This window comes from Condylostylus longicornis, unplaced genomic scaffold (assembly GCF_029603195.1).
Source record: "Condylostylus longicornis isolate FDR11 unplaced genomic scaffold, ASM2960319v2 ptg000018l, whole genome shotgun sequence".
In the NCBI taxonomy this organism is placed as follows: domain Eukaryota; kingdom Metazoa; phylum Arthropoda; class Insecta; order Diptera; family Dolichopodidae; genus Condylostylus; species Condylostylus longicornis.
Window position 1 is genome coordinate 9,611,409 of NW_026577987.1, and position 13,365 is coordinate 9,624,773.

Genomic DNA, 13,365 nt, shown 5'->3' on the forward strand with positions numbered 1-13,365 from the left:
AGAATATTTTGTCATGACTAGATGAATATCAAGTTATTCATCTAGTCTAATGAACACTCATATCCAGAATAGTTCATTAAGAAAGGCAAAACAATTTAGTGACTTTTCCAATTTTTTTTTTGATTTTAGAGAATTTGGTTTTGAAATTTCAAGTTTTTGAAAAAAACATTCTTCGAGTTTCGTGAAGAAGCATTTTGTTGAATATCTGGATTTATGATTAGACCTGATTTAAAATTTATTTCAGCTTTTGTTGACATACAAATATTATTCTTATACACAATCATAAAAATGAAAACAAAATAAAAATCATAGTTTTAATGAAAATTTTTATTTTCTGAATTAGTTTTTCCTTATAAAACTTACATACATATACATTTTTATTTTCTAAGAGCTTTTTATGGTTTCACTATTATCCTTATTTTTATATATTTTTTTTTAATATCCTTTTTTTTAAATATATATACTTTATTTTCTACATTATTTTTTTTTATTTTTATAATCATATTTTTTTTTTTTCTTCTACAAATAATTAGATTTTTCTTTTTTTCTTTTTTGGAGTAAATTTTATTTTTTGATTTCTTTAACGTTGTTTTAAGGGGTTCCTTGTTATTTGTATTTCTTTACTTAGCTTAATTTTTTTTTGATTTTGAACCTATAGTTTTCGCCTAGCATCTTTTCTTCTATTAAGATTTTGTTTTTCATAATTTTCTTAAATTTATTAATAAATTTTTAGTATAAGAAACAAAATGAATAAAATTTAAAATTAGAATTGAAAATTATTTAAAACTTAATTTCTTATAAAAACTGCTGAATTTGTACAAAAGAGAACAGATTATTTTCGTTGATTCTTAAGAAATGATGAACAGTTTTCAGTAGTTCCTATCTTATTTTAAACTTTGATTGAAGCACATAATAATAGGTGACTAAATAATTAATTATACAACAGAATTATTATTAAATTTATTTCAGAAAACAGAAACGAATTTGTAGTAATAGCGTTGATATTTAACCACTTAAGACTTGAAGCATTAATTCACCATCACAAACATCTAGTATGTCAAGAACATATTTTTGCTATTGAACATACATGGAAAGATATTTTTCATGCTTCTTTTAAATTTATAGGTCAATATAGAACAAAAATTGAGAAGAATACATCTTTGATTGATATTCAAGTCATTCAGTTTTGAATACAGTGACAAATTGGACAAAATTTGCTGTGCATTCAACCATTTATTAAAACACTTAACATAAATTTGTGATCTCGATGTTTAGTTAACGATATTAAGTTATAGTAAGAATAAAATGTTGTACATAATGAATACCGTAAAATGTAATCTATGCAAATGAGATTTAAAATAAGAATTATTCAATTTTTTATTATCTTTTTTTTCCATTTTTCATGTTGTATAAATAATTTCAATGATCCTTTGACAAAACTTCATAGATATATATTTACAATAATAAATTTAAAATGTCTGCTCTTAAGATTTGAAACAAAAATCTAAAATCGAAAAAAAAAAAAAACAAAAATTTTATCTTCCAACAATATTCATTTCTATCAATTTTGTGTCCTTTTCATTGTCTCTCTATATCATAACATTGCATAAACTGAATGCATATGGATGTAAAAAAATTATATTGAATTATACAATTTCGATTGAATAATAGCTGTAAAGATGATAATGTTGTTGACATGTCTAAAAACATTTTCAACAATAAAATAATGACAATATTGTTATGCTCTGCATTATTATTGCCCTTATCATTTGCATTTGTAGTATGGAAAATTTTTACATTAATTTTACTGAACCAGATTAAGAATAAAAATTGACATCAATCTTTAGCTAACTTCAATCTAACAGCAATTCTTTTACATTTCCACATCAATTGTGTTTCTAAAATACTAAAGGACATTGCTACTAATACCAAACCCATTAATAAATATATACAGCAGGCAAATAATTGAACATCTGGACCATGATGAAATGTATGTAAAGGTAAAAAATCACCATAACCAATTGTTGATAATGTTACAAAACAAAAATATGCACCATCTACAAAACTCCAATTCTCCCAGAATGCAAATATAACTGTACCAAGAAATATATAACCAGTTAATATGAACAGTACTATAGTGATTGGCACTTGTTGCTGCTCATGATGATGATGATGATGATGACGACGATTATGGTTATGATGATGACGATGCTGATTATCATCATCATCTTCATCATCAATACAATTCTCTTGATGATTATGTGAATGGTGTTGTTTCTGATGATGTGATTGTTGTTGTTGTTGTTGTTGTTGAAAAGTAGTAACAGTTGAACTGTTATTAATGCCTCCATTTTCTTGAGTTTTATCATAGTTAGTATTTTTGTTGCTATTAAATTTATTTCCTATTGAAGTTGTTGAAGAAATAAGTGGGCAGGTATTTGATTTATCTTCCAATTCAATATCTATTCCATTATTACGGTATGGTGAGCCAGGTCCTGGGGATGATGATGATTGTAATAATGGTATTCTTGATGGTGTACCATGTGGACAACTGAAATTGAGAAAATAAAAATAAGAAATTTAACAATTGAAAAGGAAATTGTATAAAAAATTATATAGGAATGGAAATGGTTTTCTTCTTATTTTTTTTTTTGTTTTGTAATTTTCGTATTATAGTCGATTTAAATTTGATTGAAAAGCGAAACAGTAGAGGGAAAGAAGATTTAAACATAATATAACTTAAATTTATTGATTCACTTAAGGAAGTTGAAATAAGGGTCCTGTTGCCTTGAAATTCTCTATATTTTAATATAGTATGGCGAATTTATTAGTAATAAATATTTAACCGTACCGTATAAGAATTAAATGAAATTTAATTATCTTTCAAAATTCTTGAAAGATTTAACTTCAACATTCTTGTTATTAATGTGGTTTTATTTTTCTTTTTAAATGTTTGGATTTTGATGGAATAATATTGTTTTTGTCATCATTAAGTCATTAAGCGTACGACTAAATGTGGCCATTTTAAGCATAACTTATTTAATTTATAATAATACGATTTCCAATACAGATTTTAAATCAAATCGATCGAAATATTTCCACATATTAAGACCGAAACTACATAAAATTTCTAGTTTTCCTCAAAATATCTTCAGTCCATGAATTTAGAGCTACTTTGATGGAAGATGTAGGTAGAATTTGTAGATAGGTTTTACAATATTCTACGATAGAGAAAGAGTTAATTCAATTTTAAACTGAATTTGATTATATTTAACAATTTTTGAAGCTTGTAGGCTTATGATATGGGCCGCAACTCAGTTCACAATTCTATGAAGTGTAGCTAGAATGGTCGTGATTTAAAAAAATGATTGTAAAAAGCATGAGTGAAGGAATGTAACTTTTAAACTTTTTAGGTTTTCAGTTTAAATGTTTGATTGTCTCCGTCGTCCTAAGCTAATCTTGATCATATCATGAAATTTATGAATACTCGAAATACTTATAATTTTTTAATATTTTCCACGTAGTATTTCCTAAAATCGATTTCTTCTTTCAAATATCCGTTTGAATCTGTTTGTTTTCCCTGAAGTCGTTTATCAAACTCAAATTTTGTTTACATACGTAATTTAACCCCATTGAATTTATTTGCTCCTGGTAAAGTCTATTTATTTTTTATCTATACTTCTTCGTATTTTGATGGTAAACTTGTATCGTAAATAACTTTTTGTTAATTTCGTTTAAACGAGACTTTTGTCTTTTTTGACTGTTTATTCGCACACACGTTATTTTTTTGTTTAAATAACAAAACAACATGAATAAAAAGAGCCCCATTAAAGAGCTGTCGGAAAACCTATAATTTGTTTTGAGACAAAAAGTCAATATTGAACTAATCATTATTCTTGCTATAATTATAATTATCGATTACTACTAGCCTTTATACTGAAATTGGTAAAAAAAAACATGGACAAAATGGGGAAAAAAATATCTAAAACAAATTGGTTTTTTGTTCCCGTTTGTCTAGTAAATTTTATTTTATTCTTTATAACCTAAATAAATATTAGACGACGTCTATGAGAACCAGAAAGTAAGAGAAGGAGAGGTGGTGTTCGTGGTAATACAACCAAAGTTAATTAAAGAAATCAATAGAAATGTGCACATGTATGTAAGATTTTTTCCCAATACATGAAAAGTCAAGGCCTATAGTAACATCATACGTTTGCGATAGCTACAACATACACATCAATATAATATGTGCAGGTAAAATTTTTATCAACATTAAAGAAATGGCATTAGAAGAAACTTTAAAAGGTGAGAAGAAAATAAAATATATAAAAAGGAAACCAGTATATTTAAATAGCTAGTTTTCCAAAATATTTATTAATAGGGAACTAGTAAAGGCGGAGATAACATTCTAATTTTGAATACTCTTGGTTATTATTTGATTTTCCTTAATTCTGTACATACAAGTATGTATGTATGTATGAATTTATATATGAAAACTTTTGTATTAATTTTTTGTATTCCTAGCTATTCTCTTCAAAGGGCAGTAATAAATGATTACTTAATGGATGGTTTCCTTTATTCTGATTTAATCATGTATTAAAAAGTTAAAGGGTATGGAAAGCACGCATTTTATGTTGATGAGAAATTAATTGCTTAAATATAACTGTAAATTATGATAGTGTGATTTCATTAAAAATGACTTTTAATTAAATTTTCTTTCTATTTGTTTTTTTTATTTTATTTTATTTTTCATGTGTTTTTAAGTAATTAAAAATATATTGACCTCCATGAGTTAGTAATTTATATTATTTAGGTTAATTATCAATTAATAGTAAGGATAAGGGTTGTTTAAATTTACGTATGTTTTGAAAAATGTAAGAACGGTTTATTAATTTTTAATTATTTTATTCAACCTGTATAATTAAAATTAATTGCTACAGATATTTTAAGTCTAAGAATTAAAAAATCAAACTAAAACGAAATCAAGTTGGGTCAAATCAATAACTACTCCTTTAAAAAACAATCAAGTACATTATTTAAATTACTTTCATTCATATAACAAAATAATACGATCGATTGCATACATTTAGGATGAGACAAATAAAATATATGAAGAGATGCTACCATAATTGTCAGTTAAGACAAATAATTACATATATTTTTTAATGGCATGGCATTTACCGTTAGCTTTTTGAATTTATATAAATTTGGAAAAGTTTGCACTATCGAAATTATAAGCTGCAAACGATGGGGCAAAATTTCCCACGAAAATAAATTTTTGTTAAAAAAAATCAAAATAAAATATTTTCCATAAAAACGTAACATGACGATAAACAGAAACTTTTTCTGCACAAAATAAATAAATAACGAAATGTCTACTGTCAACCCTCCCCTATAAAATGTCATCTGTCACCAGCCACCCGTCAACTGTCAACTGTCACTTGGCAATTGTCCCCTGTCAAATGACACATGTCAACTGTTCATTGTCACCTGTCAATTGTTAAATGTCACCTCTGTCAATTGTTAATCTGTCACCTTTCATCTATTATCTGTCAAATGACACGTGTCAAATGTCACATGTTACGTGTCAACTGTAACCTATCATCTGTTAAGTGTGACTTGTCATCTCTCATCTGTAAAATGTCACCAGTCAAATATCACCTATCATCTGTCAACTGTCATCTTTTAGCTGCCACTTGTCGAATGACATCTGTCAAATATCACCTGTCAACTGTCAAATGTCAATTGTCTACTGTCATCTGCTAACTGTCAACCGTTATTTCCCAACTGTCACCTGCCATCTGCCAACTGTCGCTTGTCTACTGTCAAATGTCACGTGCCAATAGTCAATTGTCAACTGTCATCTGTCAAATGTGACCTGTCAACTGTCATCTGTTAACTGACATCTATCATCTGTCAAACGTCATCTGTCAAATGTCAAAAGACACCTGTCATCTGTCACTTGTAAATTGTCAAATGCCACGTGTCAAATGTCATCTGTCAAACGTCACCTGTCAAATGTGACCCGTCATCTGTTAACTGACATCTGTCATCTGTCGAATGACATCTGTCAAATTTCACCTGTCAAATGTCACCTGTGAACTATCATCTGTCACCTGTTAAATGCCAACCGTCATATGTCAAATGTCACCTGTCAACTGTCATCTGTCACCTATCAAATGTCAAATGTCACGTGCCAACTGTCACCAGTCAAATGTCATTGGTCAAATGTCACGTGTCAACTGTCACCTGTCAAATGTCACGTGTCAACTGTCACCTTTCATCTGTCAAATGTAACCTGTCAACTGTCATCTGACAACTGGCGTCTGTCAAATGTCACCTATCAACTGACATTTGTTATCTGCCAACTGTCATCTGTCACCTGTCAGCTGTCGAATGTCATCTATCAATTCTCAAATGCCACCTGACAAATGTCACCTGTCCTCTGTCAACTGTCATGTGCCAACCGTCAACCATCATCTGCCGACTGTCACCTGTTATCTATCAAATGTCAAGTGTCACCTGTCAGCTGTCAATTGACATCTGTCATCTAACAAATGTCGAATGTCACGTGTCAACTGTCACCTGTTGTCTATCACATGAGACCTGTCAACAGTCATCTGTCAGCTGTCATCTGTCAACTGACATCGGTCATCTGTCAAATGTCACCTGCCAACTGTCATCTATCAAATGTCAAATTTCACGTTTCAACTGTCACCTGTCATCTGTCAACTGACATCTGTCATCTATAAAATGTCAAATGTCCCCTTCCAACTGTCAATTGTCAAATGTCACCTGTCAACTCTCATCTGTCAAATGTCACCTGTCAACTCTCATCTGACAAATGTCAGATGTCACCTATCATCTGTCATTTGTCAAATATGAACTGTCGCCAGTCAAATGTCATATGTCAACTGTCACCTGTCATCTGTCAAATGTCACCTCTCAAATGTCACGTGTCAACTGTCAAGTGGCATCTTTCATCTGTCAAATGTCATCTGTCATCCATCAAATGTCAAAAGTCAAGCGTCAACTGTGACCTGTCAACCGTCATCTGCCAACTGTCACCTGTCATCTGTCAAGTGACATCTGTCATCTGTCAAATGTCATCTGTCACCTGTCATTTATCAAATGTCAAATGTAACCTGTCAACTGTCACCTGCCATTGGTCAAATGTCAGCTGTCATCTGTAAGTGTAACCTATGATCTCTAATTTGTCAAATGTCATCTGTCACCTGTCACCTGTCATTTATCAAATGTCAAATGTAACGTGTCAACTGTCACCTGCCATTGGTCAAATGTCAGCTGTCATCTGTCAAATGTAACCTGTGATCTGTAACTTGTCAAATGTCATCTGTCACCCGTCAAGTGTCATCTGTTACCTGTCATTTATCAAATGTCAAATGTAACGTGTCAACTGTCACCTGCCATTGGTCAAATGTCAGCTGTCATTTGTCAAATTTCACCTGTGTTCTGTCACCTGTCATCTGTCAAATGTCACCTGTAATCTGTCACTTGTCAAATGTCAACTGCCACCTGTCGAATGTCATCTGTCATCCGTCAGCTGTCGAATGCCACCTATCAACTGTCAAATGTCAATTTTCAACTGTCATTTTCCAACAGTCAACCGTCAACTGTCACCTGTCATTTGTCAAATGTCGTCTGTCAACTGACATCGGTCATCTGTCAAATGTCACCTGTCAAATGTTAAATGTCACGTGTCAACTGTAACCTGTAATCTGTCAAATGTCACCCGTCATCTGTCGAAAGTCACCTGTGATCTGTCACTTGTCAATTGCCATCTGTCATCTGTCAGCTGTCACCTGTCATCTGTCAAATGTCACCTGTCATTTGTCAAATGTAACCTGTTATCTGTAAATTGTCAAATGTCATCTGTCACCTGTGAACCATCATCTGCCACCTGTCATCTGTCATTTATCAAATGTCAAATGTAACGTGTCAACTGTCACCTGTCAAATGTCACCTGTTAACTGTCATCTGTCAGTTGTCATCTGTCAAATGTCACCTGTCTTTTGTCAAATGTCAACTGCCATTTGTCACCTGCCATCTGCCAAATGTCGCCTGCCAAATGTCACCTGTCATCTGTCAGTTGTCATTTGTCAAATGACATCTGTCAAATGCCGCCTCTCATCTGTCAAATGTCAACTGACGTCTGTCAGCTATCAAATATCAAATATCACGTGTCAACTGTCACCTGTCATCTGTCAGCTGTTACATGTCAAATGTCACGTGTCAACTGTCATCTGTCAGCTATCAAATGTCAGCTATCACGTGTCAACTGTCATCTGTCAAATGTCATCTGTCAAATGTCACCTGTCAGCTGTCACCCGTTAAATGTCATCTGTCAAATATGGCCTATCAACTGTCATCTGTCAACTGTCATCTGTTAACTGACATCTGTCATCTGTCAAATGTCACTTGTTATCTGTCACTTGTCAAATGTCAACTGCCACCTGTCAAATGTCATCTGTCACCCGTCAGCTGTCGAATGCCACCTATCAACTGTCAATTTTCAACTGTCATTTTCCAACTGTCAACCGTCATCTGCCAACTGTCACCTGTCATTTATCAAATGTCAAATGTTATATGTCAACTGTCACCTGTCATCAGTCACTTTTCACCTGTCATCTGTCAAATGTCACCTGTCATTTGTCAAATGTCGTCTGTCAAATGTCGCTTGCCAACTGTCATCTGTCAAATGTCACCCGTCATTTGTCAAAAGTCACCTGTGATCTGGCATTTCTCAATTGCCATCTGTCACCTACCATTTATCAAATGTCAAATGTAACGTGTCAACTGTCACCTGTCATTTGTCAAATGACATCTGTCAAATGTCACCTGTTAACTGTCATCTGTCAGCTGTCGTTTGTCAAACGTTATCTGTCATCTGTCAAATGTGATCTGTCATCTGTTAAATGTAGCCAGTCATCTGTCAGATGTCACTTTTCAACTGTCGAATGTCCCCTTTCAACTGTCATCTGTCAACTGCCGCTTGTCAAAGGTCAGCGGTAAAATGACAACTGTCATCTGTCACCCCTAGAGTGTCACCTGTCAACTGTCAAATGTCACCAGTCATCTGTCAAATGTCACCTTTCAACTGTCAACTGTCCCTTTTCAACTGTCATCTGTCAACTGCCACTTGTTAAAAGTCAGCTGTCAAATGACAACTCTAATCTGTCACCCGTAGAATGTTACCTGTCAACTGTCAAATGCCACCTGAGTGTCACCAGTCAAATGTCACCTGTCAACTGTCATCTGTCACCTGTCAAATGTGAAATGTCAAGTATCAACTGTGACCTGTGATCTCTCAAATGTCACCTGTCATCTGTAAAATGTCAAATGTCACCTTTCAGCTGTCATCTGCCAAATATCATCTGTCAACTGTCAAATGTCAACTGTCAATTGTCTAATGTTAAATTCTAAATATCAGAAAAATGTTGAACTTTAAATTTTTTATTTAAAAATTAAAACGACTGCTATACTCGTAGATTAAATCAATATTTCTTAAAGAAATATTTAATTTTCCTAGTATGGTGGCTTAACAAAACTATTTAAAAACGAGAAAAAATAGAGTTGACCTTGTCAACTCTGTGATACCCGTACGAATTTGTTATTCATGTGCGAATAAATATGCCATAACTAACTATGGGACAGACTATGACTTTAAGTTGCCGTATTGCCATATTAATTTATGCAAAATTTCAGTACTGTGTTTTTCAAAACACTATGTGTTGCAAACTACTTTTGAAGTTGTATGGCAGCTACCAGAAAGAGCCAAGTAATTTTAATGAATTTTATCAAACACATTGGCCCTACTAATATATTTACTTGTGCGAAATTTCAATACCATAGCGTTTATAGTTTCTGAGATATAGCCAAATAACTTTTTTCAATAATAGGGTTCTGGCACTTACTACAATAAATCATTTGCGAAAATTTGGTGAACTTAACTCAATTCGTTTTTGAGTTATCGCTGGGACAGGCGGACGGGCGGACGGACGAACGGACAGACAAAGTTAAATCAACTCAGAATTCGACGCTGATCAAAAACATACACTTGAGTCTATATCTCAGACCGTTATTTCTTAGCGTTACAAACGGTAAGAAAATTTAGTACACCCTTCGAATATACGTTCGTATGGATATAAAAACTATGACTTTCGCATTATATAAATTTAGTCTGTAATTTTGTGGTTGATACATACTATTTAGACATTTTTATCTTACACGGAATTTGAATTATTTTATAATGTACATTGTAAACTTTAACCGATTAATTACAACATTGCCAATTATAATACGTATTAAATATTCCAGTGGGAATTCCTATGTTTCGAACATTCGCGTCAGTTCAATTATTCATCCAAAAATGAGAATAATTATTCCAAGAGTGCTTTCAATATACATTTTATAAACTAATTTCATACCAAAAACTCGCACATGCATGCAAAGAGAAAATTAAAAATATTTTTCTTTCTTTAAGAAAAACGTGATTCTCCCATAAGAAATTATTTTCAAGGATCAATTTCTTTTATGGTTCATTGAAAATTTACGATAACTTTTTATTTTCTTTGTCAGATTCAGAAATAGAATAAAACACAAAAATTAACACACAAAATAATAATTTTGCAATTTGCCAATTCATAAAATCAAAGTTATTTTTATTATAAGTTTTCTACAATAATAACAATTGAAGTTTATTACCAATTTTATTTATGCAATGATATTAATAAAATTTTTTTTTGTATTTATTTTCTTTTTCTTATTTAATCAATATAGAATATAAAGTAAGAAGTTAAACGAATTGAAATTGAAGTAAAGGTTATACTCGTATGAAATTTAAACTTTTATTGAGAAAATAATTTGTTTTGAAAATGCATAGACGACTCCATTTGATTTGTAAACGCAGGAGCCCACAAATTTAAAATAAAATTTTCCATAACAAATATTATAAACAACACGTATTTCACTTACCTTAAACTTATGCTACGGTTTTGTTCATTTTCTTCTTCATCTTCCATTATATCAACAATACCGCCTGTACTACTTGTACAGTTTATTGTTTGTTCATTTATTGATGACATTCCTAAATTGCATGTAATATTATTTGAATTACTATTGCTACTATTTATTGTTGAATCATTTCGATGATTTAATGATGATGATGATGATAAATCACTTTCGGCAAGTAGCATATTTATTTCATGTGGTAATGGTTTCGGTACGAATTTTCCCCGTCGAATACCTTTAACGAGAGTCAAAAAGAGGAAAACGTTTTCGAATTAATACAGAATGCAGTTAAAGTTTTATTGAATTGATGTTTAAATTTAAATGATTGATTTTAATTGACTACACACTTTATTAATAAATTTTTTGTAAATTATTGAAAAGATTCTCTTAATTACAAATTTCATATAATAAAAAAGTAAATTATTTCTCGCTTTTTGTAGATGATATTTTGCAAATATTTAATTAAATCTTTCACATTCAAGCGTTTTATTAAGTTCTTATGGATTTCTATAAAAAAATTTATATAATTCAAAAATAAATTGTTTATTTAATCTCGAATCATAAATTCAAGGATAAAGATATTTGTTTATTATTTAATTTTTAATTCTTCCTTGAATTCGAAGAATTATTCTAATAGTTACGAGAATCAATAAATGAATAATTACTAAAAAGCGTAATTTAAAGAAAGGTTAATGCTATTTACTCTGCACTTAAGTGGATTAAGTTTCTATTCGACATTATTTCAAACAAATATGCAGAATTAATTTCCTTTACCTTTAGTTTTTGGTGTTTAACTAAAATTTTTTAACATTTTCCGCAAGTAACAGATTTTACAAAATACATAAAATGTTACAAAATAACTTCATAATTTTAAAGTATTTTTTGTCACGATTTCTCAAATTCATTTAAATCTTATTTTTGCCAACTTATAAGGTTTTTAACTTAAAAAAAAATTAGTGAAATCCTTGAGAAATAATACAATATCAAATATAAACACTTTAATACACACAATAAAGGATGCAAGTGGTAAAATTCTAATATTGTTAAACTAAATTCTTTTATGAAAATATGCAGATAAAAAAAGGTTTTCTAATGTCCTTTATACAACACAATTTATCTTAAATTTAATTGTAGTTTTAGTTTTTAAATAAACGCATATCTTAAATTCAAGGATTGTGGTGTGCCGAATGGTACACATAAACAATAATTAAAATTTTTACTGTACCATGAAATATTTTTTATATTTTGATATTATTGTGGGTCCATAAATTGAGTGCATCCTATTTTAAATTCATTTTAAAAGCTTCACATATTTTTTTCATTCTTTAATCTTTTCATATTTTCGTCCATTGTCTATATCTGTGATGTTATGTATACTTAAAAATATATAATATTTGTACCTGTACTTTTAGATCTTATTCTAAACTTTTATGTATTGTTTTAAAATTTAATTTTTTTCATATCTGATGCTTTGTGTTAAAACTTAAATTGTATAATATACACGTAAAACTTTAGCTGTTCAAATTATAAAAAAGTATTTATTTTATACCATTGATGTGGCCAACACATAACCTAAGAAGTTTTCATAATTAAATTAAAAATGGGGCAATTGACCAAAATTCAGTGCCTTACATAAAAAATTTAAAAAAAAATCTATATTCGTTTTATTTTGAGGCAGCAGCTTAGACAAGTTTTAAATTTTAACAACTGACAGGTATTGATAAATATTTTATTTAACTAGATCGAAAATTTCTTGAGCTCCCGAGCTATATTGCCTAAAATTTTATGTATAATTGTAAATAATAAATTTAATTTTAGTCCTGTCTTTAATTTTAATTTGCCCTGCATTTAATTTTATTTCCTTAGTATAACTTTTTTGAAAAGTATTACAATAGACTTGCAGTTATTACAATTGAATTGGTATGGAAATAAGGTATTTGTGGTTTTTGTTACATGAATTAAATACTCTGTTATGGTACTCTGGTGAAGTATAATGCCCATATACCTTACATATAAAAATATGTAAGGTATACGATGAATAAAAAATCTAAAAAATAAAAACAGAAATATTTTTTATGGCAACAAGGGTAATGTTATTTGAAAATCAAACAAATTAACTGCTGTAGTTTGATAGCTATCTATAATAATGAATAGAACCTCCTTTTGTAAGTAATTATAAGTTCATAACCATATTAGTATGAAAAGAAACTCAATTCTACTCAAGATATATGGACGATTGTTTGTACAACACAATACCGCTCCTAACACATTGGAATAAGTACCAAAAATCATATGGGTACAAATGTTTATAAAATCTAATTCATAATGCATACA

The 13,365-nt window shown here is 30.3% G+C and overlaps 1 protein-coding gene across 1 annotated transcript in view; it reads right to left on the reverse strand.

The window, feature by feature from the left end:
* Window positions 1-379: 379 nt before the first annotated feature.
* LOC129606423 (homeobox protein 5) overlaps window positions 380-13,365 on the reverse strand; it is an 86,266-nt gene continuing 73,280 nt past the window's right edge. The window contains exons 7-8 of the mRNA XM_055516749.1: window positions 10,996-11,266; window positions 380-2,551 (exon numbers count right to left, since the gene is read on the reverse strand). Of these exons, the coding sequence (XP_055372724.1) occupies window positions 1,837-2,551; window positions 10,996-11,266 (986 nt within the window). The 3' untranslated portion in view covers window positions 380-1,836. The remainder of the gene's footprint in view (window positions 2,552-10,995; window positions 11,267-13,365) is intronic.